Genomic DNA, 26,720 nt, shown 5'->3' with positions numbered 1-26,720 from the left:
GAGGAGTAGACCAGGGGACATGAGGAGGAGACAGAGAGGAGACATGAGGAGGAGACATGGAGAGGATAAATGAGGAGGAGACATGAGGAGTAGACAAGGAGACATGAGGAGGAGACATAAGGAGTAGACCAGGAGACATGAGGAGGAGACATGATGAGTAAACCAGGAGACATGAGGAGTAGACATGAGGAGTAGACCAGGAGACATGAGGAGGAGACATGATGAGTAAACCAGGAGACATGAGGAGGAGACATGGAGAGGAGACATGAGGAGGAGACATGAGGAGGAGACATGGAGAGAAAACATGAGGAGACATGAGGAGGAGACATGAGGAGTAGACCAGGAGACATGAGGAGGAGACATGAGGAGTAGACCAGGAGACATGAGGAGTAGACATGAGGAGTAGACCAGGAGACATGAGGAGGAGACATGATGAGTAAACCAGGAGACATGAGGAGGAGACATGGAGAGGAGACATGAGGAGGAGACATGGAGAGAAAACATGAGGAGACACAGAGAGGAGACATGAGGAGGAGACATGAGGAGTAGACCAGGAGACATGAGGAGGAGACATGAGGAGTAGACCAGGAGACATGAGAAAGAGACATGAGGAGTAGACCAGGGGACATGAGGAGGAGACACAGAGAGGAGACATGAGGACGAGACATGGAGAGCAGACATGAGGAGGAGACATGAGGAGGAGACACAGAGAGGAGACATGAGGAGGAGACATGGAGAGGAGACATGAGGAGTAGACATGAGGAGGAGACACAGAGAGGAGACATGAGGAGGAGACATGAGGAGGAGACACAGAGAGGAGACATGAGGAGGAGACATGAGGAGTAGACCAGGAGACATGAGGAGGAGACATGAGGAGTAGACCAGGAGACATGAGGAGGAGACATGAGGAGTAGACATGAGGAGTAGACCAGGAGACATGAGGAGTAGACCAGTAGAAATGAGGAGGAGACATGAGGAGGAGACATGAGGACGAGACATGGAGAGGAGACATGAGGAGGAGACATGAGGAGGAGACACAGAGAGGAGGCATGAGGAGGAGACATGGAGAGGATAAATGAGGAGGAGACATGAGGAGTAGACAAGGAGACATGAGGAGGAGACATAAGGAGTAGACCAGGAGACATGAGGAGGAGACATGAGGAGTAAACCAGGAGACATGAGGAGACATGAGGAGGAGACCAGGAGACATGAGGAGGAGACATGAGGAGTAGACCAGGAGACATGAAGAGGAGACATGAGGAGTAAACCAGGAGACATGAGGAGTAGACCAGGAGACATGAGGAGGAGACATGAGGAGTAGACCAGGAGACATGAGGAGTAGACATGAGGAGTAGACCAGGAGACATGAGGAGGAGACATGAGGAGTAGACCAGGAGACATGAGGAGGAGACATGAGGAGTAGACCAGGAGACATGAGGAGTAGACCAGTAGACATGAGGAGGAGACATGAGGAGGAGACATGGAGAGGAGACATGAGAAGGAGACATGAGGAGGAGACACGGAGAGGAGACATGAGGAGGAGTCACAGAGAGGAGACATGAAGAGTAGACCAGGAGACATGAGGAGGAGACATGAGGAGGAGACCAGGAGACATGAGGAGGAGACATGAGGAGTAGACCAGGAGACATGAGGAGTAGACATGAGGAGTAGACCAGGAGACATGAGGAGGAGACATGATGAGTAAACCAGGAGACATGAGGAGGAGACATGAGGAGTAGACCAGGGGACATGAGGAGGAGACAGAGAGGAGACATGAGGAGGAGACATGGAGAGGAGACATGAGGAGGAGACATGAGGAGGAGACACAAAGAGGAGACATGGAGAGAAAACATGAGGAGACATGAGGAGGAGACATGAGGAGGAGACATGGAGAGAAAACATGAGGAGACATGAGGAGGAGACATGAGGAGTAGACCAGGAGACATGAGGAGGAGACATGAGGAGGAGACCAGGAGACATGAGGAGGAGACATGAGGAGTAGACCAGGAGACATGAGGAGTAGACATGAGGAGTAGACCAGGAGACATGAGGAGGAGACATGATGAGTAAACCAGGAGACATGAGGAGGAGACATGGAGAGGAGACATGAGGAGGAGACATGAGGAGGAGACATGGAGAGAAAACATGAGGAGACATGAGGAGGAGACATGAGGAGTAGACCAGGAGACATGAGGAGGAGACATGAGGAGTAGACCAGGAGACATGAGGAGTAGACATGATGAGTAAACCAGGAGACATGAGGAGGAGACATGGAGAGGAGACATGAGGAGGAGACATGGAGAGAAAACATGAGGAGACATGAGGAGACATGAGGAGGAGACATGGAGAGAAAACATGAGGAGACATGAGGAGGAGACATGGAGAGGAGTTACAGAGAGGAGACATGAGGAGGAGACATGGAGAGGAGACATGAGGAGTAGACAAGGAGACATGAGGAGTAGACCAGGAGACATGAGGAGGAGACATGAGGAGGAGACCAGGAGACATGAGGAGGAGACATGAGGAGTAGACCAGGGGACATGAGGAGGAGACAGAGAGGAGACATGAGGAGGAGACATGGAGAGGAGACATGAGGAAGAGACATGAGGAGGAGACACAAAGAGGAGACATGGAGAGAAAACATGAGGAGACATGAGGAGGAGACATGGAGAGAAAACATGAGGAGACATGAGGAGGAGACATGAGGAGTAGACCAGGAGACATGAGGAGGAGACATGAGGAGGAGACCAGGAGACATGAGGAGGAGACATGAGGAGTAGACCAGGAGACATGAGGAGTAGACATGAGGAGTAGACCAGGAGACATGAGGAGGAGACATGATGAGTAAACCAGGAGACATGAGGAGGAGACATGGAGAGGAGACATGAGGAGGAGACATGAGGAGGAGACATGGAGAGAAAACATGAGGAGACATGAGGAGGAGACATGAGGAGTAGACCAGGAGACATGAGGAGGAGACATGAGGAGTAGACCAGGAGACATGAGGAGTAGACATGAGGAGTAGACCAGGAGACATGAGGAGGAGACATGATGAGTAAACCAGGAGACATGAGGAGGAGACATGGAGAGGAGACATGAGGAGGGGACATGGAGAGAAAACATGAGGAGACATGAGGAGACATGAGGAGGAGACATGGAGAGAAAACATGAGGAGACATGAGGAGGAGACATGGAGAGGAGTTACAGAGAGGAGACATGAGGAGGAGACATGGAGAGGAGACATGAGGAGGAGACATGGAGAGAAAACATGAGGAGACATGAGGAGGAGACATGGAGAGAAAACATGAGGAGACATGAGGAGGAGACATGGAGAGGAGTTACAGAGAGGAGACATGAGGAGGAGACATGGAGAGGAGACATGAGGAGTAGACAAGGAGACATGAGGAGTAGACCAGGAGACATGAGGAGGAGACATGAGGAGGAGACCAGGAGACATGAGGAGGAGACATGAGGAGTAGACCAGGAGACATGAGGAGTAGACATGAGGAGTAGACCAGGAGACATGAGGAGGAGACATGATGAGTAAACCAGGAGACATGAGGAGGAGACATGGAGAGGAGACATGAGGAGGAGACATGGAGAGAAAACATGAGGAGACATGAGGAGGAGACATGGAGAGAAAACATGAGGAGACATGAGGAGGAGACATGGAGAGAAAACATGAGGAGACATGAGGAGGAGACATGGAGAGGAGTTACAGAGAGGAGACATGAGGAGGAGACATGGAGAGGAGACATGAGGAGGAGACATGGAGAGAAAACATGAGGAGACAAGAGGAGGAGACATGGAGAGAAAACATGAGGAGACATGAGGAGGAGACATGGAGAGGAGTTACAGAGAGGAGACATGAGGAGGAGACATGGAGAGGAGACATGAGGAGTAGACAAGGAGACATGAGGAGTAGACCAGGAGACATGAGGAGGAGACATGAGGAGGAGACCAGGAGACATGAGGAGGAGACATGAGGAGTAGATCAGGAGACATGAGGAGTAGACATGAGGAGTAGACCAGGAGACATGAGGAGGAGACATGATGAGTAAACCAGGAGACATGAGGAGGAGACATGAGGAGGAGACACAGAGAGGAGACATGAGGAGGAGACATGAGGAATAGACCAGGAGACATGAGGAGTAGACCAGGAGACATGAGGAGGAGACATGAGGAGTGGACCAGGAGACATGAGGAGGAGACATGAGGAGGAGACCAGGAGACATGAGGAGGAGACATGAGGAGTAGACCAGGAGACATGAGGAGGAGACACAGAGAGGAGACATGAGGAGGAGACATGAGGAGGAGACATGAGGAGTAGACCAGGAGACATGAGGAGTAGACAAGGAGACATGAGGAGGAGACATGAGGAGTAGACCAGGAGACATGAGGAGGAGACATAAGGAGTAGACCAGGAGACATGAGGAGGAGACATGAGGAGGAGACACAGAGAGGAGACATGAGGAGGAGACACAGAGAGGAGACATGAGGAGGAGACATGAGGAGGAGACACAGAGAGGAGACATGAGGAGGAGACATGAGGAGGAGACATGAGGAGTAGACCAGGAGACATGAGGAGTAGACCAGGAGACATGAGGAGGAGACATGAGGAGTAGACCAGGAGACATGAGGAGGAGGCATAAGGAGGAGACATGAGGAGGAGACACAGAGAGGAGACATGAGGAGACATGAGGAGGAGACATGAGGAGTAGACAAGGAGACATGAGGAGGAGACACAGAGAGGAGACATGAGGAGGAGACATGAGGAGTAGACCAGGAGACATGAGGAGTAGACCAGGGGACATGAGGAGGAGACATGAGGAGTAGACATGAGGAGGAGACATGAGGAGTAGACCAGGAGACATGAGGAGGAGACATGAGGAGTAGACATGAGGAGGAGACATGAGGAGTAGACCAGGAGACATGAGGAGGAGACATGAGGAGTAGACCAGGAGACATGAGGAGGAGACATGAGGAGTAGACAAGGAGACATGAGGAGGAGACACAGAGAGGAGACATGAGGAGGAGACATGAGGAGTAGACCAGGAGACATGAGGAGTAGACAAGGAGACATGAGGAGGAGACATGAGGAGTAGACCAGGAGACATGAGGAGGAGACACAGAGAGGAGACATGAGGAGACATGAGGAGGAGACATGAGGAGTAGACAAGGAGACATGAGGAGGAGACATGAGGAGTAGACCAGGAGACATGAGGAGGAGACACAGAGAGGAGACATGAGGAGACATGAGGAGGAGACATGAGGAGTAGACAAGGAGACATGAGGAGGAGACACAGAGAGGAGACATGAGGAGGAGACATGAGGAGTAGACCAGGAGACATGAGGAGGAGACATGAGGAGTAGACCAGGAGACATGAGGAGGAGACATGAGGAGGAGACACAGAGAGGAGACATGAGGAGGAGACACAGAGAGGAGACATGAGGAGACATGAGGAGGAGACATGAGGAGTAGACAAGGAGACATGAGGAGGAGACACAGAGAGGAGACATGAGGAGTAGACCAGGAGACATGAGGAGTAGACAAGGAGACATGAGGAGGAGACATGAGGAGTAGACCAGGAGACATGAGGAGGAGACATGAGGAGGAGACCAGGAGACATGAGGAGGAGACATGAGGAGTAGATCAGGAGACATGAGGAGTAGACATGAGGAGTAGACCAGGAGACATGAGGAGGAGACATGATGAGTAAACCAGGAGACATGAGGAGGAGACATGAGGAGGAGACACAGAGAGGAGACATGAGGAGGAGACATGAGGAATAGACCAGGAGACATGAGGAGTAGACCAGGAGACATGAGGAGGAGACATGAGGAGTGGACCAGGAGACATGAGGAGGAGACATGAGGAGGAGACCAGGAGACATGAGGAGGAGACATGAGGAGTAGACCAGGAGACATGAGGAGGAGACACAGAGAGGAGACATGAGGAGGAGACATGAGGAGGAGACATGAGGAGTAGACCAGGAGACATGAGGAGTAGACAAGGAGACATGAGGAGGAGACATGAGGAGTAGACCAGGAGACATGAGGAGGAGACATAAGGAGTAGACCAGGAGACATGAGGAGGAGACATGAGGAGGAGACACAGAGAGGAGACATGAGGAGGAGACACAGAGAGGAGACATGAGGAGGAGACATGAGGAGGAGACACAGAGAGGAGACATGAGGAGGAGACATGAGGAGGAGACATGAGGAGTAGACCAGGAGACATGAGGAGTAGACCAGGAGACATGAGGAGGAGACATGAGGAGTAGACCAGGAGACATGAGGAGGAGGCATAAGGAGGAGACATGAGGAGGAGACACAGAGAGGAGACATGAGGAGACATGAGGAGGAGACATGAGGAGTAGACAAGGAGACATGAGGAGGAGACACAGAGAGGAGACATGAGGAGGAGACATGAGGAGTAGACCAGGAGACATGAGGAGTAGACCAGGGGACATGAGGAGGAGACATGAGGAGTAGACATGAGGAGGAGACATGAGGAGTAGACCAGGAGACATGAGGAGGAGACATGAGGAGTAGACATGAGGAGGAGACATGAGGAGTAGACCAGGAGACATGAGGAGGAGACATGAGGAGTAGACCAGGAGACATGAGGAGGAGACATGAGGAGTAGACAAGGAGACATGAGGAGGAGACACAGAGAGGAGACATGAGGAGGAGACATGAGGAGTAGACCAGGAGACATGAGGAGTAGACAAGGAGACATGAGGAGGAGACATGAGGAGTAGACCAGGAGACATGAGGAGGAGACACAGAGAGGAGACACAGAGAGGAGACATGAGGAGACATGAGGAGGAGACATGAGGAGTAGACAAGGAGACATGAGGAGGAGACATGAGGAGTAGACCAGGAGACATGAGGAGGAGACACAGAGAGGAGACATGAGGAGACATGAGGAGGAGACATGAGGAGTAGACAAGGAGACATGAGGAGGAGACACAGAGAGGAGACATGAGGAGTAGACCAGGAGACATGAGGAGGAGACATGAGGAGTAGACCAGGAGACATGAGGAGGAGACATGAGGAGGAGACACAGAGAGGAGACATGAGGAGGAGACACAGAGAGGAGACATGAGGAGACATGAGGAGTAGACAAGGAGACATGAGGAGGAGACACAGAGAGGAGACATGAGGAGTAGACCAGGAGACATGAGGAGTAGACAAGGAGACATGAGGAGGAGACATGAGGAGTAGACCAGGAGACATGAGGAGGAGACATAAGGAGTAGACCAGGAGACATGAGGAGGAGACATGAGGAGGAGACACAGAGAGGAGACATGAGGAGGAGACATGAGGAGTAGACAAGGAGACATGAGGAGGAGACACAGAGAGGAGACATGAGGAGGAGACATGAGGAGTAGACCAGGAGACATGAGGAGTAGACCAGGGGACATGAGGAGGAGACATGAGGAGTAGACCAGGAGACATGAGGAGGAGACATAAGGAGTAGACCAGGAGACATGAGGAGGAGACATGAGGAGGAGACACAGAGAGGAGACATGAGGAGGAGACACAGAGAGGAGACATGAGGAGTAGACAAGGAGACATGAGGAGGAGACACAGAGAGGAGACATGAGGAGGAGACAAGGAGACATGAGGAGGAGACATGAGGAGGAGACCAGGAGACATGAGGAGGAGACATAAGGAGTAGACCAGGAGACATGAGGAGGAGACATGAGGAGGAGACACAGCGAGGAGACATGAGGAGGAGACACAGAGAGGAGACATGAGGAGACATGAGGAGTAGACCAGGAGACATGAGGAGGAGACATGAGGAGGAGATATGAGGAGGAGACATGAGGAGGAGTCACAGAGAGGAGACATGGAGAGGAGACATGAGGAGGAGACACAGAGAGGAAACATGAGGAGGAGACATGAAGAGTAGACCAGGAGACATGAGGAGGAGACATGAGGAGGAGACATGAGGAGGAGACATGAAGAGTAGACCAGGAGACATGAGGAGGAGACACAGAGAGGAAACATGAGGAGGAGACATGAAGAGTAGACCAGGAGACATGAGGAGGAGACATGAGGAGGAGACATGAAGAGTAGACCAGGAGACATGAGGAGGAGACATGAGGAGGAGACATGAGGAGGAGACATGAAGAGTAGACCAGGAGACATGAGGAGGAGACCAGGAGGCGCGGGGAGCAGGAGCGTACCTCTCGTTGTGCAGGGTGGTGGAGGTGGGATTGAGCGTGGGACTGACGGACTTGGAACGGTCCCAGATGAGGAGCAGCTCCGCCAGCCTCTCCTCGGCACACTGAGCCGTGAGCCGGGCCTCGGCGTCCTGGTCCCAGCAGTCCTCCATGGTCTCCTTCAGAGAGCGGACCGCCTGGAAGACACGGGTCACACGTTAACCCGCCGGGACGGACGCGTCCCGCTGCATGGTGATTGGACGGCTCGGACCTACCAGACTGTTCTCCTTCCAGGCTTCGGGGAACTTGGGGCGCTGCTTCTCCCGGGACACGAGGACCTGCATGTCCTCGAACGACGGGTGGTTTCCTGCTTCCGCCTGGAACGCCATCTGGTAGTCCGGGACCAACTCTCCTGGAGTACAGGATACAGTAACTGTGTCATCAGGGACACACAGTGTGTGTACAACATACAGAAATATATACATATATACACACACACACATATATATATATATACACACACATATATATATATATATATATATATATATATATATATATATATATATATATATATATATATATGTATATTATATATAGGGAGACCACAGGAGACCGGGTCCTACTGGTCCAGCTGGAGAACGGTCCTACTGGTCCTGCTGGAGACCGGGTCCTACGGGTCAGACCGGGTCCTACTGGTCCGACCAGCAGGAGACCGGGTCCTACTGGTCCTGCTGGAGACCGGGTCCTACGGGTCAGACCGGGTCCTACTGGTCCGACCAGCAGGAGACCGGGTCCTACTGGTCCTGCTGGAGACCGGGTCCTACGGGTCAGACCGGGTCCTACTGGTCCGACCAGCAGGAGACCGGGTCCTACTGGTCCAGCTGGAGACCGGTCCTACTGGTCCTGGTACCTGCTGGGTACCAGGACCAGTAGGACTTGCTCGTGGTTTCAGGGTTCTGATGGAAAGGGCATGTGATGGTGTTGCCGTGACGACAGGTTCTTCTCACCTGGGAACAGGTCGGTACATCTCATGAAGGTCTCCCAGTAGACCAGACCCAGAGCGTACATGTCCACCTGCTTCAGCGCCGACTCGCAGTCCCTCAGGTTCACCGCTCCCTCCAGAACCTCCGGCGCCATGTACCGGATGGTTCCCACCTGAGGACAGAGCAGAAGCAGGACTGAGTCCTCGTCTCCACGGCGACCAGCGAAACGTCTGACATGGTCTCAACCCTTCCTCCCCCATCATCCTCCTCTCAGCACGCGCTCTTATTGTGAAAAGGTCTCTTCTCCTCAGATGTTTCCATGGAAACGTCCCGACGCGCTCGGCTGGCGTAACATCTCACCTCGCTGATGGCGGCGTTGTCCTCCTCGCCGTGGCGCGCCGGCCGGCTCCCTGTCAGCTTCATGGACAGGCCGAAGTCGATGATGACGCACGTGCCGTCCGCCTTCACCAGAATGTTCCGGCTGTTCAAGTCCCGGTGGGAAACCGCTGGCTTGTACAAGTCTGGAGGAGGACAGGACAGCGTGAAGATGAGGACGAGACTGACCACATGCGTCTCTCTCTCTCTCTCACACACACACACACACACACACACTGCTATGATGGTATTTGGAGTTTTCTGAGCTTTCTACAGTGTTGAATCCCCATCAGACATGTGAACGGCACCGTTTTTTATCACCTAAAGTTTGAGTTTGAGTTCCAGCACGCTATCGGTTAGGTTTCCATGGCGACGAAAACCACGTGGTTTTATAGAGTTTTTTCTACGTGGAAATCCTTGTGACGTCCCGGGGGATAAGGTCCGGTGATTGGTTACCTTCTACTGGTTAACAAGGTGTTACGGCTGCCTGCCAATCCACCCAATTGTTTTATTTTGTATTTAAATCCCTGTGTGCCGTCGCCACCTGAAGATTGGCTCCACTCACCACACCCCTCTTCCCTGCCTGCTGATTGGACAGTTGCCCAGCCTATCAGCAACGCTGCAGCGACGCTGGAGGGAGATTTAAACCGGCTGCAGCTGTGAACTCACTGGCAACTGTTTGGCTCAGACAGTCTGCCCTTCGACTGCAACCTGTGGGGTTTGAGTGTGTGCTTTTGATGTCTTTGGTGGTAATTTGACTAGATTTTGTTTGGTTAGCAGTTTTTTGCTCCTGTGCTTAAAAACTGCTTGGTTTTTAGTAATTCCTCCAGCAGTGTTAAAACTGGTTGGTTTTGTGTTCTGTTTATTTTCTTGCAAAGTAGTTTGTTTTCATAGCTCAAGTAAAGCCCTTTTGGCTCCTCTTTCTGTTGCATTTATAAATAGTATTTGGTTAAAGTCGACTGTGTTGGGCTAATAAATATTTTGGATGTATTTTGGTGTATAGTACTTTTGCCTTTAAGCATAGCTATTGGAGCTGCTTCATTTTCTGTTTGCTTTAGTTCAGCAGACCAGTTTCTGTTTAACACATTGTGCGCCTTGTTTTTTTCTTTTCTTTTTGGACTGGATGGTTTTTTGTTTTGTAGCTGTCCTTTCTTTATGCAGCTACACTTTGCCCCGCACTTGTACTATTACCACCTCTTTGTGTCCATCTCCACTTGTAACAATAAATTCTCAGAAATTCACCTGTTAACAGCAGTTCTCATTTGTTTCGCCTCACATCCCCTTGCAGAGTTGGGACGTAACACAAGGGCATGTACAAATACATCAGGCGGGTGGAAAACGTGGGATAAAGTTATTTCCAACGATGGCTGGTGAGTTTACCAAAGAGAGACATCCTGCTGCATTCGTTGCAGTGGGTTGCTGTTTTCCACTTCGTTTTCAGGCTCTGATTCAGGTTCCAACATGTAGGGCTGTATGCTATGTGTTGACATTGTAGTTTGTTTTTTTATTGAGTTCATATGAGCCTAATCCTTCTGTTTATGAGACGTTACAATGACGGTGAAAGCAGGTGCGGTGCGCGCTCCCGATGTAGTGCAGTGGCGGGAGGCGGGGCTTAATGCGGAAGAGTCTCAATCCACTCGTTTTGCCCGCAGGCTGATCTGACAGCCTACGGAGAGGGTCGGTCTGAAGTAAATAAAGCCATTTGTGACAATAACGCCATCAATCCCAGCCCTTCTGGTCTCAGAAATAAAAATAAATTAGCCTGAAATGAACAAAATAGTTCCACTTTAAGGAATATTTTAAAGGGAAAGTTTATTTAATCCAACCTGAAAAAAGAAAATTATATTTTAACCAGCAGTAAAAATATAAAACATGCGAGGCTCGCTGCAGCATCATCATCATGTTTCCACTGAAACATTATTTATGTTGTGATGATGACAGTTTCTGGGTCCAGTTCCATCATGGACTCGTCTCTATGGCGATGCTGAAAGCAACTGGAGACATCTGATTGGCCGGTGTGCTGCAGTTCTCCTGCCATACAGCAGAGGGTGCAGAGATGCAGATGGAGCGCCGTCAACTTCCTCGTCTCCAGTGTGCAGGATGGGTGGGGAGGAAGACGACTGGACAGAAGCCCAGGAGATACTGCTGTCAGCGGCAACAGCAGGTCTGCTCAGCCGGCATCACGTCTCCGTCGCGTCTCATTCACGCCTCCGTCACGTCTCATTCACGCCTCCGTCACGTCTCATTCACGCCTCAGTCACGTCTCAGTCACGCCTCAGTCACGTCTCCATCACGCCTACGTCACATCTCAGTCACGCCTGTCACGTCTCCATCACGCCTACGTCACGTCTCGGTCATATCTCAGTCACGCCTGTCACAACTCCGTCACGCCTACGTCACGCCTATGTCACATCTCAGTCACGCCTGTCACGTCTCCATCACGCCTACGTCACGTCTCGGTCATATCTCAGTCACGCCTGTCACAACTCCGTCACTCCTATGTCACGCCTACGTCACATCTCAGTCACGCCTGTCACGTCTCCATCACGCCTACGTCACGTCTTAGTCACGCCTACGTCACGTCTCAGTCACGCCTACGTCACGTCTCAGTCACACCTACGTCTCAGTCACACCTACGTCACGTCTCAGTCACACCTACGTCACGTCTCAGTCACGCCTACGTCACATCTCCATCACGCCTACGTCATATCTCAGTCACGCCTACGTCACGTCTCAGTCACGCCTGTCACGTCTCCATCACGCCTACGTCACGTCTCAGTCACGCCTACATCACGTCTCAGTCACGCCTGTCACGTCTCCATCACGCCTACATCACGCCTACGTCACATCTCAGTCACGCCTGTCACGTCTCAATCACACCTACGTCACGCCTACGTCACGCCTACGTCATGCCTACGTCACGTCTCAGTCATGCCTACGTCACGTCTCGGTCATATCTCAGTCACGCCTACGTCACGTCTCAGTCATATCTCAGTCACGCCGACGTCACGTCTGTCACGCCTACGTCACGTCTCAGTCACGCCTACGTCACGTCTCAGTCACGCCTACATCACGTCTCCGTCACGCCGACGTCACGTCTGTCACGCCTACGTCACGTCTCAGTCACGCCTACGTCACGTCTGTCACGCCTACGTCACGTCTCAGTCACGCCTACGTCACGTCTCAGTCACGCCTACATCACGTCTCAGTCACGCCTACGTCACGCCTCCGTCACGTCACGCCTACGTCACGTCTCCATCACGCCTACGTCACGCCTATATCACGTCTCAGTCACGCCTACATCACGTCTCAGTCACGCCTACATCACGTCTTAGTCACGCCTATATCACGTCTCAGTCACGCCTACATCACGTCTTAGTCACGCCTATATCACGTCTCAGTCACGTCTCAGTCACGCCTACGTCACGTCTCGGTCATATCTCAGTCACGCCGACGTCACGTCTGTCACGTCTCAATCACACCTACGTCACGTCTCAGTCATATCTCAGTCACACCTACGTCACGTCTCAGTCATATCTCAGTCACACCTACGTCACGTCTCAGTCACGCCTGTCACGTCTCCATCACGCCTACGTCACGTCTCAGTCACGCCTACATCACGCCTACGTCACATCTCAGTCACGCCTGTCACGTCTCAATCACACCTACGTCACGCCTACGTCACGCCTACGTCATGCCTACGTCACGTCTCAGTCACGCCTATGTCACGTCTCGGTCATATCTCAGTCACGCCTACGTCACGTCTCAGTCATATCTCAGTCACGCCGACGTCACGTCTGTCACGCCTACGTCACGTCTCAGTCACGCCTACGTCACGTCTCAGTCACGCCTACATCACGTCTCCGTCACGCCGACGTCACGTCTGTCACGCCTACGTCACGTCTCAGTCACGCCTACGTCACGTCTGTCACGCCTACGTCACGTCTCAGTCACGCCTACGTCACGTCTCAGTCACGCCTACATCACGTCTCAGTCACGCCTACGTCACGCCTCCGTCACGTCACGCCTACGTCACGTCTCCGTCACGCCTACGTCACGCCTATATCACGTCTCAGTCACGCCTACATCACGTCTTAGTCACGCCTATATCACGTCTCAGTCACGCCTACATCACGTCTTAGTCACGCCTATATCACGTCTCAGTCACGTCTCAGTCACGCCTACGTCACGTCTCGGTCATATCTCAGTCACGCCGACGTCACGTCTGTCACGTCTCAATCACACCTACGTCACGTCTCAGTCATATCTCAGTCACACCTACGTCACGTCTCAGTCATATCTCAGTCACACCTACGTCACGTCTCAGTCACGCCTATGTCACGCCCACGTCACGTCTCGGTCACGCCTACGTCACGTCTCGGTCACGTCTCGGTCATATCTCAGTCACACCTACGTCACGTCTCAGTCACGCCTACGTCACGTCTCGGTCATATCTCAGTCACGCCGACGTCACGTCTGTCACGTCTCCATCACGCCTACGTCACGTCTCGGTCATATCTCAGTCACGCCGACGTCACGTCTGTCACGTCTCAGTCACGACTTCGTCACGTCTCAGTCACGGCTCCGTCACGTCTCAGTCACGGCTCCGTCATGACGTCACGCCTACGTCACGTCTCAGTCACGCCTACGTCACGTCTCCGTCACGCCTACGTCACGTCTCCGTCACGCCTACGTCACGTCTCCGTCACGCCTACGTCACGCCTCTGTCACGTCTACATCACGTCTCCGTCACGTCTCAGTCACGCCTACATCACGTCTCCGTCACGCCTACGTCACGTCTCCGTCACGTCACGCCTACGTCACGTCTCCGTCACGCCTCCGTCACGCCTACGTCACGCCTATATCACGTCTCAGTCACGCCTACATCACGTCTTAGTCACGCCTATATCACGTCTCAGTCACGCCTACGTCACGTCTCGGTCATATCTCAGTCACGCCAACGTCACGTCTGTCACATCTCAGTCACGCCGACGTCACGTCTGTCACGTCTCAATCACACCTACGTCACGTCTCAGTCACGCCTACGTCACGTCTCAGTCACGCCTACGTCACGTCTCAGTCACGCCTACGTCACGTCTCGGTCATATCTCAGTCACGTCTACATCACGTCTCCGTCACGCCTACGTCACGTCTCAGTCACGCCTACATCACGTCTCAGTCACGCCTACATCACGTCTCCGTCATGCCTACGTCACGTCTCCGTCACGTCACGTCTCCGTCACGCCTATATCACGTCTCAGTCACGCCTACATCACGTCTTAGTCACGCCTATATCACGCCTACGTCACGTCTCAGTCACGCCTACGTCACGTCTCGGTCATATCTCAGTCACGCCTACGTCACGTCTCAGTCACGCCTACGTCACGTCTCGGTCATATCTCAGTCACGCCGACGTCACGTCTGTCACGTCTCAATCACACCTACGTCACGTCTCAGTCATATCTCAGTCACACCTACGTCACGTCTCAGTCATATCTCAGTCACACCTACGTCACGTCTCAGTCACGCCTACGTCACGCCCACGTCACGTCTCGGTCACGCCTACGTCACGTCTCGGTCATATCTCAGTCACGCCTACGTCACGTCTCAGTCACGCCTACGTCACGTCTCGGTCATATCTCAGTCACGCCGACGTCACGTCTGTCACGTCTCCATCACGCCTACGTCACGTCTCGGTCATATCTCAGTCACGCCGACGTCACGTCTCAGTCACGTCTCAGTCACGACTTTGTCACGTCTCAGTCACGGCTCCGTCACGTCTCCGTCACGGCTCCGTCACGTCTCCGTCACGCCTACGTCTCGTCTCCGTCACGCCTATGTGACGTCTCCGTCACGTCTCCGTCACGCCTACGTCACGTCTCAGTCACGCCTACATCACGTCTCAGTCACGCCTACATCACGTCTCCGTCACGCCTACGTCACGTCTCTGTCACGTCACGCCTACGTCACGTCTCCGTCACGTCTCCGTCACGCCTACGTCACGCCTATATCACGTCTCAGTCACGCCTACATCACGTCTTAGTCACGCCTATATCACGTCTCAGTCACGCCTACGTCACGTCTCCGTCACGCCGACGTCACGTCTGTCACGTCTCAATCACGCCTACGTCACATCTCAGTCACGCCGACGTCACGTCTGTCACGTCTCAATCACACCTACGTCACGTCTCAGTCACGCCTACGTCACGTCTCGGTCACGCCTACATCACGTCTCGGTCATATCTCAGTCACGCCTACGTCACGTCTCAGTCACGGCTTCGTCACGTCTCAGTCCCGCCTACCTCACGTCTCAGTCATGCCTACGTCTCGTCTCCGTCACGTCTCCGTCACGTCTCCGTCACGCCTAAGTCACGTATACATCACGTCTTTGTCACGCCTACATCACGTCTACGTCTCGTCTCCGTCACGTCTCCGTCACGCCTAAGTCACGTATACATCACGTCTTTGTCACGCCTACATCACGTCTCCGTCACGCCTCAGTCACGCCTACGTCACGCCTACGTCACGTCTCAGTCACGACTATGTCACGTCCGAGTCACGCCTACATCACGTCTCCGTCACGCCTCAGTCACGTCACATCTATGTCACGCCTACGTCACGTCTCCGTCACGCCTCAGTCACACCTACTTCACGTCTCAGTCACGACTATGTCACGCCTCAGTCACGCCTACATCACGTCTCCTTCACACCTACGTCCGACTCCGTCACGCCTACATCACGTCTCAGTCATGCCTACATCCAACTCTGTCACGCCTACGTCAGTTCTCAGTCATGCCTACATCACGTCTCCGTCACTCCTACGTCACGTCACATCTATGTCACGCCTACATCACGTCTCCTTCACACCTACGTCCGACTCCGTCACGCCTACATCACGTCTCAGTCATGCCTACATCCAACTCTGTCACGCCTACGTCAGTTCTCAGTCATGCCTACATCACGTCTCCGTCACTCCTACGTCACGTCACATCTATGTCACGCCTACGTCGCGTCTCCGTCACACCTACGTCCGACTCAGTCACGCCTACATCACGTCTCAGTCATGCCTACATCCGACTCTGTCACGCCTACGTCAGTTCTAAGTCACGCCTACGTCACGTCTCAGTCACGCCTACGTCACGTCTCGGTCATATCTCAGTCACGCCGACGTCACGTCTCAGTCATATCTTAGTCACACCTACGTCACGTCTCAGTCACGTCTACGTCGCCTACGTCACGTCTCGGTCACGCCTACGTCACGTCTCGGTCACGTCTCGGTCATATCTCAGTCACGCCTACGTCACGTCTAAGTCACGGCTCCGTCACGTCTCAGTCACGCCTACGTCACGTCTCAGTCATGCCTACGTCTCGTCTCCGTCACGTCTACATCACGTCTTTGTCACGCCTACATCACGTCTCCGTCACGCCTACGTCACGCCTACGTCACGTCTCCGTCACGCCTACGTCACTCCTACGTCACGTCTCCATCACGTCACATCTACGTCACGCCTATGTCACGTCTCCGTCACGCCTCAGTCACGACTATGTCACGCCTCAGTCACGCCTACATCACGTCTCAGTCACGACTATGTCACGCCTCAGTCACGCCTACATCACGTCTCCGTCACTCCTACGTCACGTCTCCGTCACTCCTACGTCACGCCTACCTCACGTCTCAGTCATATCTCAGTCACGCCTACGTCACGACTTCGTCACGTCTCAGTCACGCCTACGTCACGTCTCAGTCATGTCTCCATCACGCCTACGTCACGTCTCCGTCATGCCTACGTCACCATCCGGCGTGCGGTCGGGCGGCTGCGAGTCCAAACACAGGAAAGCGTCGCCGTCCAAGACCAATGAGGCGACGTCTCCAGCAGCAGACCTGCAGCTTCCCACGGTACCAGATCCGGGTCCAGCAGGGTCAGTTCTGTTAAACTAAAGCCTCATCTGGAGTTCTAGTCAACAAGCGTTGCCGTGTGGAGGCGTTGTTGTCATGGAGACCGTCTGCAGAAGGTGGGGTTCTGAGCTGGACTCGGGTCCGGACCTGGACTCTGAGTTTCTCCATCAGGAGGATGAAAGTCTTGCTGGAAGGTGGACCTCAGTCCCAAGCCGCCGCGTCACCGTTTTACCTTCTCGCCACGTGAGACTTTGATCCAAAGCTAATGTTTTGTCACAAAAGGAGGGAAGTTTTATTCCTCCTCCTTCTTCGGCCATCTTTACCTGACGAGTCTTGTGTCCAGAACCGGACCTTCACATCCTTCTGGTTTAACTCTGGACCCGGATGAACCCGTAAAACTCAGCTTTCCTCACTGACCCGCGTGTTTCTGGCAGAAAGCAGCTTCTATGAAGGAACTTGAAGCCATGTTTACCTCCTTTAAAGACCTCGGTGTGCAGGTAGGCCAGGCCGCGCGTGACGGAGTGCGCCAGACGGCAGCTGCTCAGCCAGTCGTTGGTCTTGGCGCTCAGGTAGCGACTCAGCGAGCCCTGAGGTGGGACGTCCAGGAGGGAGGGGGAGAAAGGAGAGAAACAATCAGGATGAATCCTGGAGTGATCGATCAACAACAATAACAACAATACTGGAGATTTTTGATCATCCTCATCCATCAGCTGTTCTGACCCCTCCCTCCAGGCTCCGCCCCTAAAACGGGCTCCTGCATCGTTACTGGAGAACACGCAGATCTGCTCGCCTTACAGAAATGACATCATCACTGGAATAGATCACATGTCCTCGCCTCCTGTCCCGGCTGGCACTGCGTTGCCATGACAACGGTTATTAGACGGACATAACGGAGTCTTTTCATGAGCTGGACGTGATCAGCTGACCTGTGATCCGCCTTGGATGCAAGGAAAGATTTATTCCAACTTGTCAGCCTGGACGGGATGTTCCGCGTTGTCCCGACATGTCCCCATAAACCGCCGGTTTTCCTGCTTACGCATCCCTCGTGTCCACAGAACCCTGCTTCTCCTCCGTTTCTGTAGAGGCAGCTGGAATAGATCTGCCGCCTGGAGGACCGGAGGAACCTCTGGAGGCCTGGAGGAACCTCTGGAGGAACCGCTGGAGGCCTGGAGGAACCTCTGGAGGAACCGCTGGAGGAACCTCTGGAGGAACCGCTGGAGGAACCTCTGGAGGAACCGCTGGAGGAACCTCTGGAGGAACCGCTGGAGGAACCTCTGGAGGAACCGCTGGAGGAACCGCTGGAGGAACCTCTGGAGGCCTGGAGGAACCGCTGGAGGAACCTCTGGAGGCCTGGAGGAACCTCTGGAGGAACCGCTGGAGGAACCTCTGGAGGAACCTCTGGGGGACGCCTCCAGCGGCCTGAAAGACGCATCCGGTTGGCTGGTCGTCCAGGTCCTTCAGGCTGCAGGAGGGACCTGGCTCTCTGAGAAACACTCAGGTTTGATTGGCAGGCAGGTCTGCTATGTAAATATAGACATACATGTCCACTGACAGCCCACATTCTCAGCTAGATGCGCATTAAACGCCCTCAGATCGACGTCTCTACTGAAAGCAGAAAACTGATTTCTGTGCCGTCGTCATGGGAGTCGTCCTTCCTCTGTCTGAACCACATTCACAGGAAAACTACGTTTCCCAGAATCCTTCAGAGCCGTTTCCCTCCAGTCCTCCAGTTACATGGATGTGACTGGATGAAGACAGGTTTCAGTCTCAGATATTTCCCTCCTTACCGCTGATGATTGATGGGATGGATGTTACCATGGTAACGTCAGTGTAATTCTACCCGATTACATGATCGGAACATGGATCAAATAAGCAGAGTTTAAGTATTTACTGCATCTCCATGTTTCTCCTGAGTTTTCCTCCACTTTTTATCTTCTTCTGGACTAAACAGCACCCTGTACCAAACGCTCCACCACAGAAGAAGAGCTGGAGATGCGTTTAAAGACAGTGGGACGGAGCTGAATGTCCCTGAAAACCACAAGCTTCATCTTTAGTCTAATCTTAGACCAGATAAACGTCCACATGTAGCTTCATGATGACGGCAGCACCTGCACTGATACTTCCACCTCTGATTCAGTCTCATCACTATTCACTTCATTCGTAAAGATCTTATATCCTCGATTAGTTTTAGTTTCCAGCAGAAACCCCCCTGGAGAGGCCGATCAATGCTGTAATTAATGCAACTATCTGCAGCATGGTGGAAACCTGGAAAGGTGCAGCATGCTGTCTGGCTGCAGGACATGCTACATGTACGCTGCAGGACATGCTACATGTACGCTACAGGCCCGGCTGCAAGACATGCTACATGTATGCTACAGGCCCGGCTGCAAGACATGCTACATGTATGCTACAGGCCCGGCTGCAAGACATGCTACATGTAAGCTACAGGCCCGGCTGCAGGACATGCTACATGTACGCTACAGGCCCGGCTGCAGGACATGCTACATGTACGCTACAGGCCCGGCTGCAGGACATGCTACATGTACGCTACAGGCCCGGCTGCAGGACATGCTACATGTACGCTACAGGCCCGGCTGCAGGACATGCTACATGTAAGCTACAGGCCCGGCTGCAGGACATGCTACACGTATGCTGCAGGCCCGGCTGCAGGGCATGCTACATGTACGCTGCAGGACATGCTACATGTATGCTGCAGGCCCGGCTGCAGGACATGCTACATGTATGCTGCAGGACATGCTACATGTACGCTACAGGCCCGGCTGCAGGACATGCTACATGTACGCTGCAGGACATGCTACATGTACGCTACAGGACATGCTACATGTACGCTACAGGACATGCTACATGTACGCTACAGGCCCGGCTGCAGGACATACTACAGGTACGCTGCAGGACATGCTACATGTACGCTACAGGACATGCTACATGTACGCTACAGGCCCGGCTGCAGGACATACTACAGGTACGCTGCAGGACATGCTACATGTACGCTACAGGACATGCTACATGTACGCTACAGGACATGCTACATGTATGCTACAGGCCCGGCTGCAGGACAAGCTACATGTATGCTACAGGCCCGGCTGCAGGACATGCTACAGGTACGCTGCAGGACATGCTACAGGTACGCTGCAGGACATGCTACATGTACGCTGCAGGACATGCTACATGTACGCTGCAGGACATGCTACATGTACGCTGCAGGACATGCTACATGTACGCTGCAGGACATGCTACATGTACGCTGCAGGACATGCTACATGTATGCTGCAGGGCATGCTACATGTATGCTGCAGGACATGCTACATGTATGCTGCAGGGCATGCTACATGTACGCTGCAGGCCCGGCTGCAAGACATACAACATGTAAGGTACAGGCCCGGGTACAGGGCATGCTACAGGCCCGGGTACAGGGCATGCTACAGGCCCGGTTGCAGGGCTTCCTCCAGCTAGCTGCAGGTCTGCTCATTCGAGGGTAAACAGACGTGTTAAACCATCTCTGAGGTCTTAGCTCCGCCTTAACTGCAGCAGATCGACCCAGGCGGTATCAGGTTACTTCCTGTGTCCGGTTTGCTCATCTTCGTTCTGTAACTGCCATCTTAACCTTTGCCTGTTTAGCGTCTCAGCCCTTGCTTCTGGTGATGCTGACAGAAAACAGCATCATATTTTCTCAGATAAGAGCTTGTAAACTGCCTCTGCCCACCAGCCGGAAACACTTAGCCTCACTGTTACTCACATGCGGGTAGTAATCCATGACCAGCAGGTACTCTGTGCGTCCTTCTGTTCCCGTCCGCTCGTCGGCAGCGACGAAGCGAGCGATGTTGCTGTGCTCCAGAAGCGGCAGCCGATAGATTGAACATTCATTGAGGAAGTTCTGGCGATTGGCCGCGGTGAACACCTTGACGGCGACAGGCCGCTCGTCCAGCGAACCGCAGTACACGGCGCCGTACCTGCCACGTCCAATCAGCTGGAACAGGAACAGACGGACTGTTAACACACGATTCATTTACTCATCCATGTAGAAGCCCAACAGAAGCAGGAAAGTATAAACAAGCAAACGTAGACAGTCAAGAGAAAGGAAATAAATCAAATTACTAACAACAGTAAAAATGGCTTTAAATCTGTTCCCGATATTTAATTACAATCCTCCATTCAGGACATTAACCCTTCTTCATGAGGTCCCTAACATAAATGGTCTGTTCCTGATGCTGGTCTGTACAGAAACCTGAGACATGTCAGATTACTACAGTCTGCTGATGTCTTCTGGTCTGCTGGACCTCCTGCTGCCCCCTGGACAGAGGTGATGAGGAGGTTAATGTCCAAATAAATCTCCTTAAAATGTCAACTGCAAAAAAGAAAAGGGACTCTGGAATGGATTTACTTCTGATTGATTTGTCTCTCTGCTTCTTAAAACAATGAAGCTGTTTAGTCTCCCCCCCCCAGCAGCATGTGCACTTGATAAAGCACAAGGACACTGGTCTGAAAGAAGCTCCAGGTCCTTTCTCTCCAACTTAGGCAAACATTTTAACGCCAGGAGACTGCTAACAATTAGCTTAGCATGGATCCGAACGGTTAGCATGGTTCCTGACTGTTAGCATGGATCCTAACAGTTATTATAGCATGTATCCAAACGGTTAGCCTAGCATGGATTGTAACGATTAGCTTAGCATGGATCCGAACAGTTAGCTTGGATCCCAACAGCTATTCTAGCATGGATCCCAACGGTTATCTTAGCATGGAACAGTTAGCTTAGCATGAATTCTAACAGTTACCTTAGCATGGATTTGAACGGTTAGCTTCGCATTGATTTTAATAGTTAGCTTAGCATGGATCCCAACAGTTATTCTAGCATGGATCCAAACATTTAGCTTAGCATGGATTGTAACCGTTAGCTTACCATGCATACCAACAATTATATTAGCATGGATCCGACCGGTTACCTTAGCATGGATTTTAACAGTTACCTTAGCATGGATTTGAATGGTTAGCTTAGCATTATTCTAATAGTTAGCTTAGCATGCATCCCAACAGCTAGCTAAGCCTGGATCTAACCATCAGCATAGCATGGATTCTACTTATGAGATAGAAAAGATAGAAAAGATGCAAAAGCTTGAAACTGAATAAAAATATAACTGATGACAACATGAAGACTAAAAACATTTTTACTAAAAAAGAAACACACAACATTCTTGTTTTGTGCTTGTGGAGCTTGATAACTTTGTTAAGGACGTGTGGAAAATGTGAAAAACTTGACATAAAGAGTGTAAACAACATCCATTTGCACCACTTATGTCTTACAAATGCAGATCTTTGAAGCTCTGAGACAAGCCGTGTACTTCCCCTCCACGCTGCATTCTGATTGGGTGTGCAATCATAATGGTTGTCGTTTCTGTTATGTGCACTATTGTGCTTTTGACTAAGTATTTCCTTTTATCTTCCAGCTGATTGACCAGCTTATACAAGGCATACAAGCATCCTGAAAGCCTTCACCCTTGCGTGACCCTTTTTTTTGTTTGTTTCAGTTGATGGTCTGCAGTAGTCCTGTTTTCAGCTTTGGTTCTTCTGGTTTTAGAAGTAGCCCAGATGGTTTTAGAAGCTTCACAGCTGGTTTGCCGTCTGTTATCCAGGGTTTTCTTACTCTACATTTCTCTACGTTAAATTAAACCTATTTTCTAAATATTGCTGCTGCTTTGGTGGTGGTCTCATTTTATTTATTTTGTGTCGGGGGGTGGGGGGTGTTTGCATAGTTGGGGGCTCGTCCGGGATCTTTCTAGGGTCTTATATTGTTTAGCAGTCTGGTTTTGTGGTGCTTCAGACACTGGCTTGTCCTGCAGCTTGTTCTTGCACTCGTGAGTGCAGCTCTGAGTGATGGGTTAGTCGTCACACATTTAATCACGTTTCAGACCAAACCATGAAAATCAGTGTTTAATAGGACTGAGAATCTTTCAGTCCTTCATGAGTCCATAGTTACCCATGCAACTCTACCCCAGTACAAGGCCTCTTTTGTCCTCACTGTGTCACTATTTGGTGCTTTTAAATAATCTGAATTATTTTTAAATAGAATTTTCTTTGTAAACAAAAAGGCCAGTTTACTGGAATTTACCAACAAATTTTCCAGCAATAAAAAATAAAACCATTAGCCAAGTTTGTTCTTTGTGTCCGATCAGCAGCTACTCATCATCCTGAATTGATCCAGAATGTTCAGTGTCTGAATTTCAATGCATCCAAGACTTGAGGTCTTGTTAGGTATTGTCAACAGGTCCACGGAGACTCAGACTAACACAGATTGTTCTGTGGATTTGTGAGTTATGTCTCAATGCAGGCTGATTTCCCCAAGACTGCTTTTGCATCCTGGGGAAACCAAAACAAACTGGCAATGTGGTTGCATGGTGAAGATTTTCAGATAATCTGGCTTCATTCAATTTCAATTCAGATTTGTAAAGCACCACTTGACAACAATGTTGTCTCAGGACGCTGTACAGACACGAGTTCGAGCCACTTCATAACAAACAGCCTCGTCAGGGAAAGCCAACAGATTGCATTGAGTCTTGACTTCTATCTAACCCTCCATCCTGAGCTGCACGAGGCCACATGAGGAGGAACAGAGTTTCTGACTCGCAGTGCATCCCTGTCACCACCTCTAACCCCCTGATTTAAGACAACGCAGCAGCAAGATGTAGAATCAGCGTCTCTGTCCTAACTTCTGTCAGCAGTCCAGACTTCTGACTGTAAACCAGTTTTAAAATATGTCGATAAACCAGTAAAACCAGTTACAATTAAAAAAAAGGGAATAAATCATTTAGTTTATTCCAGAGGACAGGAAGGACTAAATAAATATGAAATATGCAGATAAAAAAGTCAGCAAAAAAACAACCAATTATACCCCAGAGGTTTAACTCTTGTTTCCATGGCAACTGCACATGCCTTGGTAACGGGACTGATTATTTACATATCTGGTCACCGAGTAGTGATGCATCACGGAGGACACAGCAACATGAAGGAAGATAATATCAGGGATGTGAAGAGGAGATTCTTCCTCTCTACATGCCAGGTTCTGATTGGTCAGCATGGCTTCAGAGGCGGGGTTACATAACCATGTTTTGTTGATGCTGATATGTGGAGACTTTTTGGTCTCGTGTTTAAATCAGCCTCATGCTGCCTCAGAAACTGGAGCTCATCATCATTCCTACTTCAGAAAGCATGAGCTTGCACATTTTTTTTTTGTTTATTCTTGTTAAAGATGAGCAGAATGGAAAACAAACATTCAGCCCCACTGGGTCATATCCTCCATCTGAAACTTATCCAACATTTATTGACTTCCCGTCACAATATAAGCGCTCCCATCTTGTATCGGGTTTGCAGGATCCTGCCTTGTTGTGGGCACATTTCTATTTTTATACACCTGACCTGTCATGTGATTCGTTCCGCTGTGATCAGATGATACGAGTCACATTGAAATGACAAACGGAACCTGAAACCTTGATGTATTTCTGGTGCATTTCAGTCTCTGTGTCTTTAGTTTCTATTTTCTCTTCTCTGATGCTGAAGCTGCCGATAACATCTGTTCCTCAGAGTCCTCAGAGTCCAGGTAGGATCTAGACCAGAGTCCAGGTAGGATCTAGACCTCAGAGTCCAGGTAGGATGTAGACCTCAGAGTCCAGGTAGGATCTAGACCTCAGAGTCCAGGTAGGATGTAGACCAGAGTCCAGGTAGGATCTAGACCAGAGTCCAGGTAGGATCTAGACCTCAGAGTCCAGGTAGGATCTAGACCAGAGTCCAGGTAGGATCTAGACCAGAGTCCAGGTAGGATCTAGACCTCAGAGTCCAGGTAGGATGTAGTCCTCAGAGTCCAGGTAGGATCTAGACCTCAGAGTCCAGGTAGGATCTAGACCTCAGAGTCCAGGTAGGATGTAGACCAGAGTCCAGGTAGGATCTAGACCAGAGTCCAGGTAGGATCTAGACCAGAGTCCAGGTAGGATCTAGACCAGAGTCCAGGTAGGATCTAGACCTCAGAGTCCAGGTAGGATGTAGTCCTCAGAGTCCAGGTAGGATCTAGACCTCAGAGTCCAGGTAGGATCTAGACCTCAGAGTCCAGGTAGGATGTAGACCAGAGTCCAGGTAGGATCTAGACCAGAGTCCAGGTAGGATCTAGACCTCAGAGTCCAGGTAGGATGTAGTCCTCAGAGTCCAGGTAGGATCTAGACCAGAGTCCAGGTAGGATCTAGACCTCAGAGTCCAGGTAGGATCTAGACCTCAGAGTCCAGGTAGGATGTAGTCCTCAGAGTCCAGGTAGGATCTAGACCTCAGAGTCCAGGTAGGATCTAGACCTCAGAGTCCAGGTAGGATGTAGTCCTCAGAGTCCAGGTAGGATCTAGACCTCAGAGTCCAGGTAGGATGTAGACCAGAGTCCAGGTAGGATCTAGACCTCAGAGTCCAGGTAGGATCTAGACCTCAGAGTCCAGGTAGGATGTAGTCCTCAGAGTCCAGGTAGGATCTAGACCTCAGAGTCCAGGTAGGATCTAGACCTCAGAGTCCAGGTAGGATGTAGTCCTCAGAGTCCAGGTAGGATCTAGACCTCAGAGTCCAGGTAGGATCTAGACCAGAGTCCAGGTAGGATCTAGACCTCAGAGTCCAGGTAGGATCTAGACCAGAGTCCAGGTAGGATCTAGACCTCAGAATTCAGGTAGGATCTAGACCTCAGAGTCCAGGTAGGATGTAGACCTCAGAGTCCAGGTAGGATGTAGACCAGAGTCCAGGTAGGATCTAGACCTCAGAGTCCAGGTAGGATGTAGACCTCAGAGTCCAGGTAGGATGTAGACCAGAGTCCAGGTAGGATCTAGACCAGAGTCCAGGTAGGATCTAGACCTCAGAGTCCAGGTAGGATCTAGACCAGAGTCCAGGTAGGATCTAGACCAGAGTCCAGGTAGGATCTAGACCTCAGAGTCCAGGTAGGATGTAGTCCTCAGAGTCCAGGTAGGATGTAGACCTCAGAGTCCAGGTATGATCTAGACCTCAGAGTCCAGGTAGGATGTAGACCAGAGTCCAGGTAGGATCTAGACCTCAGAATCCAGGTAGGATCTAGACCAGAGTCCAGGTAGGATGTAGACCTCAGAGTCCAGGTAGGATGTAGACCTCAGAGTCCAGGTAGGATGTAGACCAGAGTCCAGGTAGGATCTAGACCTCAGAGTCCAGGTAGGATGTAGACCAGAGTCCAGGTAGGATCTAGACCAGAGTCCAGGTAGGATGTAGACCTCAGAGTCCAGGTAG

General features: G+C 51.4%; 1 protein-coding gene across 1 annotated transcript in view; it reads right to left on the bottom strand.

The window, feature by feature from the left end:
* Nucleotides 1-26,720, bottom strand: part of LOC306773860 (bone morphogenetic protein receptor type-2-like) — a 72,760-nt gene that overhangs the window by 12,097 nt on the left and 33,943 nt on the right. The window contains exons 6-11 of the mRNA XM_079263800.1: nt 21,190-21,420; nt 17,905-18,019; nt 9,521-9,681; nt 9,185-9,332; nt 8,450-8,586; nt 8,199-8,371 (exon numbers count right to left, since the gene is read on the bottom strand). Of these exons, the coding sequence (XP_079119926.1) occupies nt 8,199-8,371; nt 8,450-8,586; nt 9,185-9,332; nt 9,521-9,681; nt 17,905-18,019; nt 21,190-21,420 (965 nt within the window). The remainder of the gene's footprint in view (nt 1-8,198; nt 8,372-8,449; nt 8,587-9,184; nt 9,333-9,520; nt 9,682-17,904; nt 18,020-21,189; nt 21,421-26,720) is intronic.

This window comes from Telmatherina bonti, assembly GCF_933228915.1.
Source record: "Telmatherina bonti genome assembly, chromosome: 24".
Lineage (NCBI taxonomy): Eukaryota > Metazoa > Chordata > Actinopteri > Atheriniformes > Telmatherinidae > Telmatherina > Telmatherina bonti.
The sequence above is the reverse complement of the archived record's forward strand: the minus strand, read 5'-3'. Positions and strand labels throughout refer to the sequence as shown.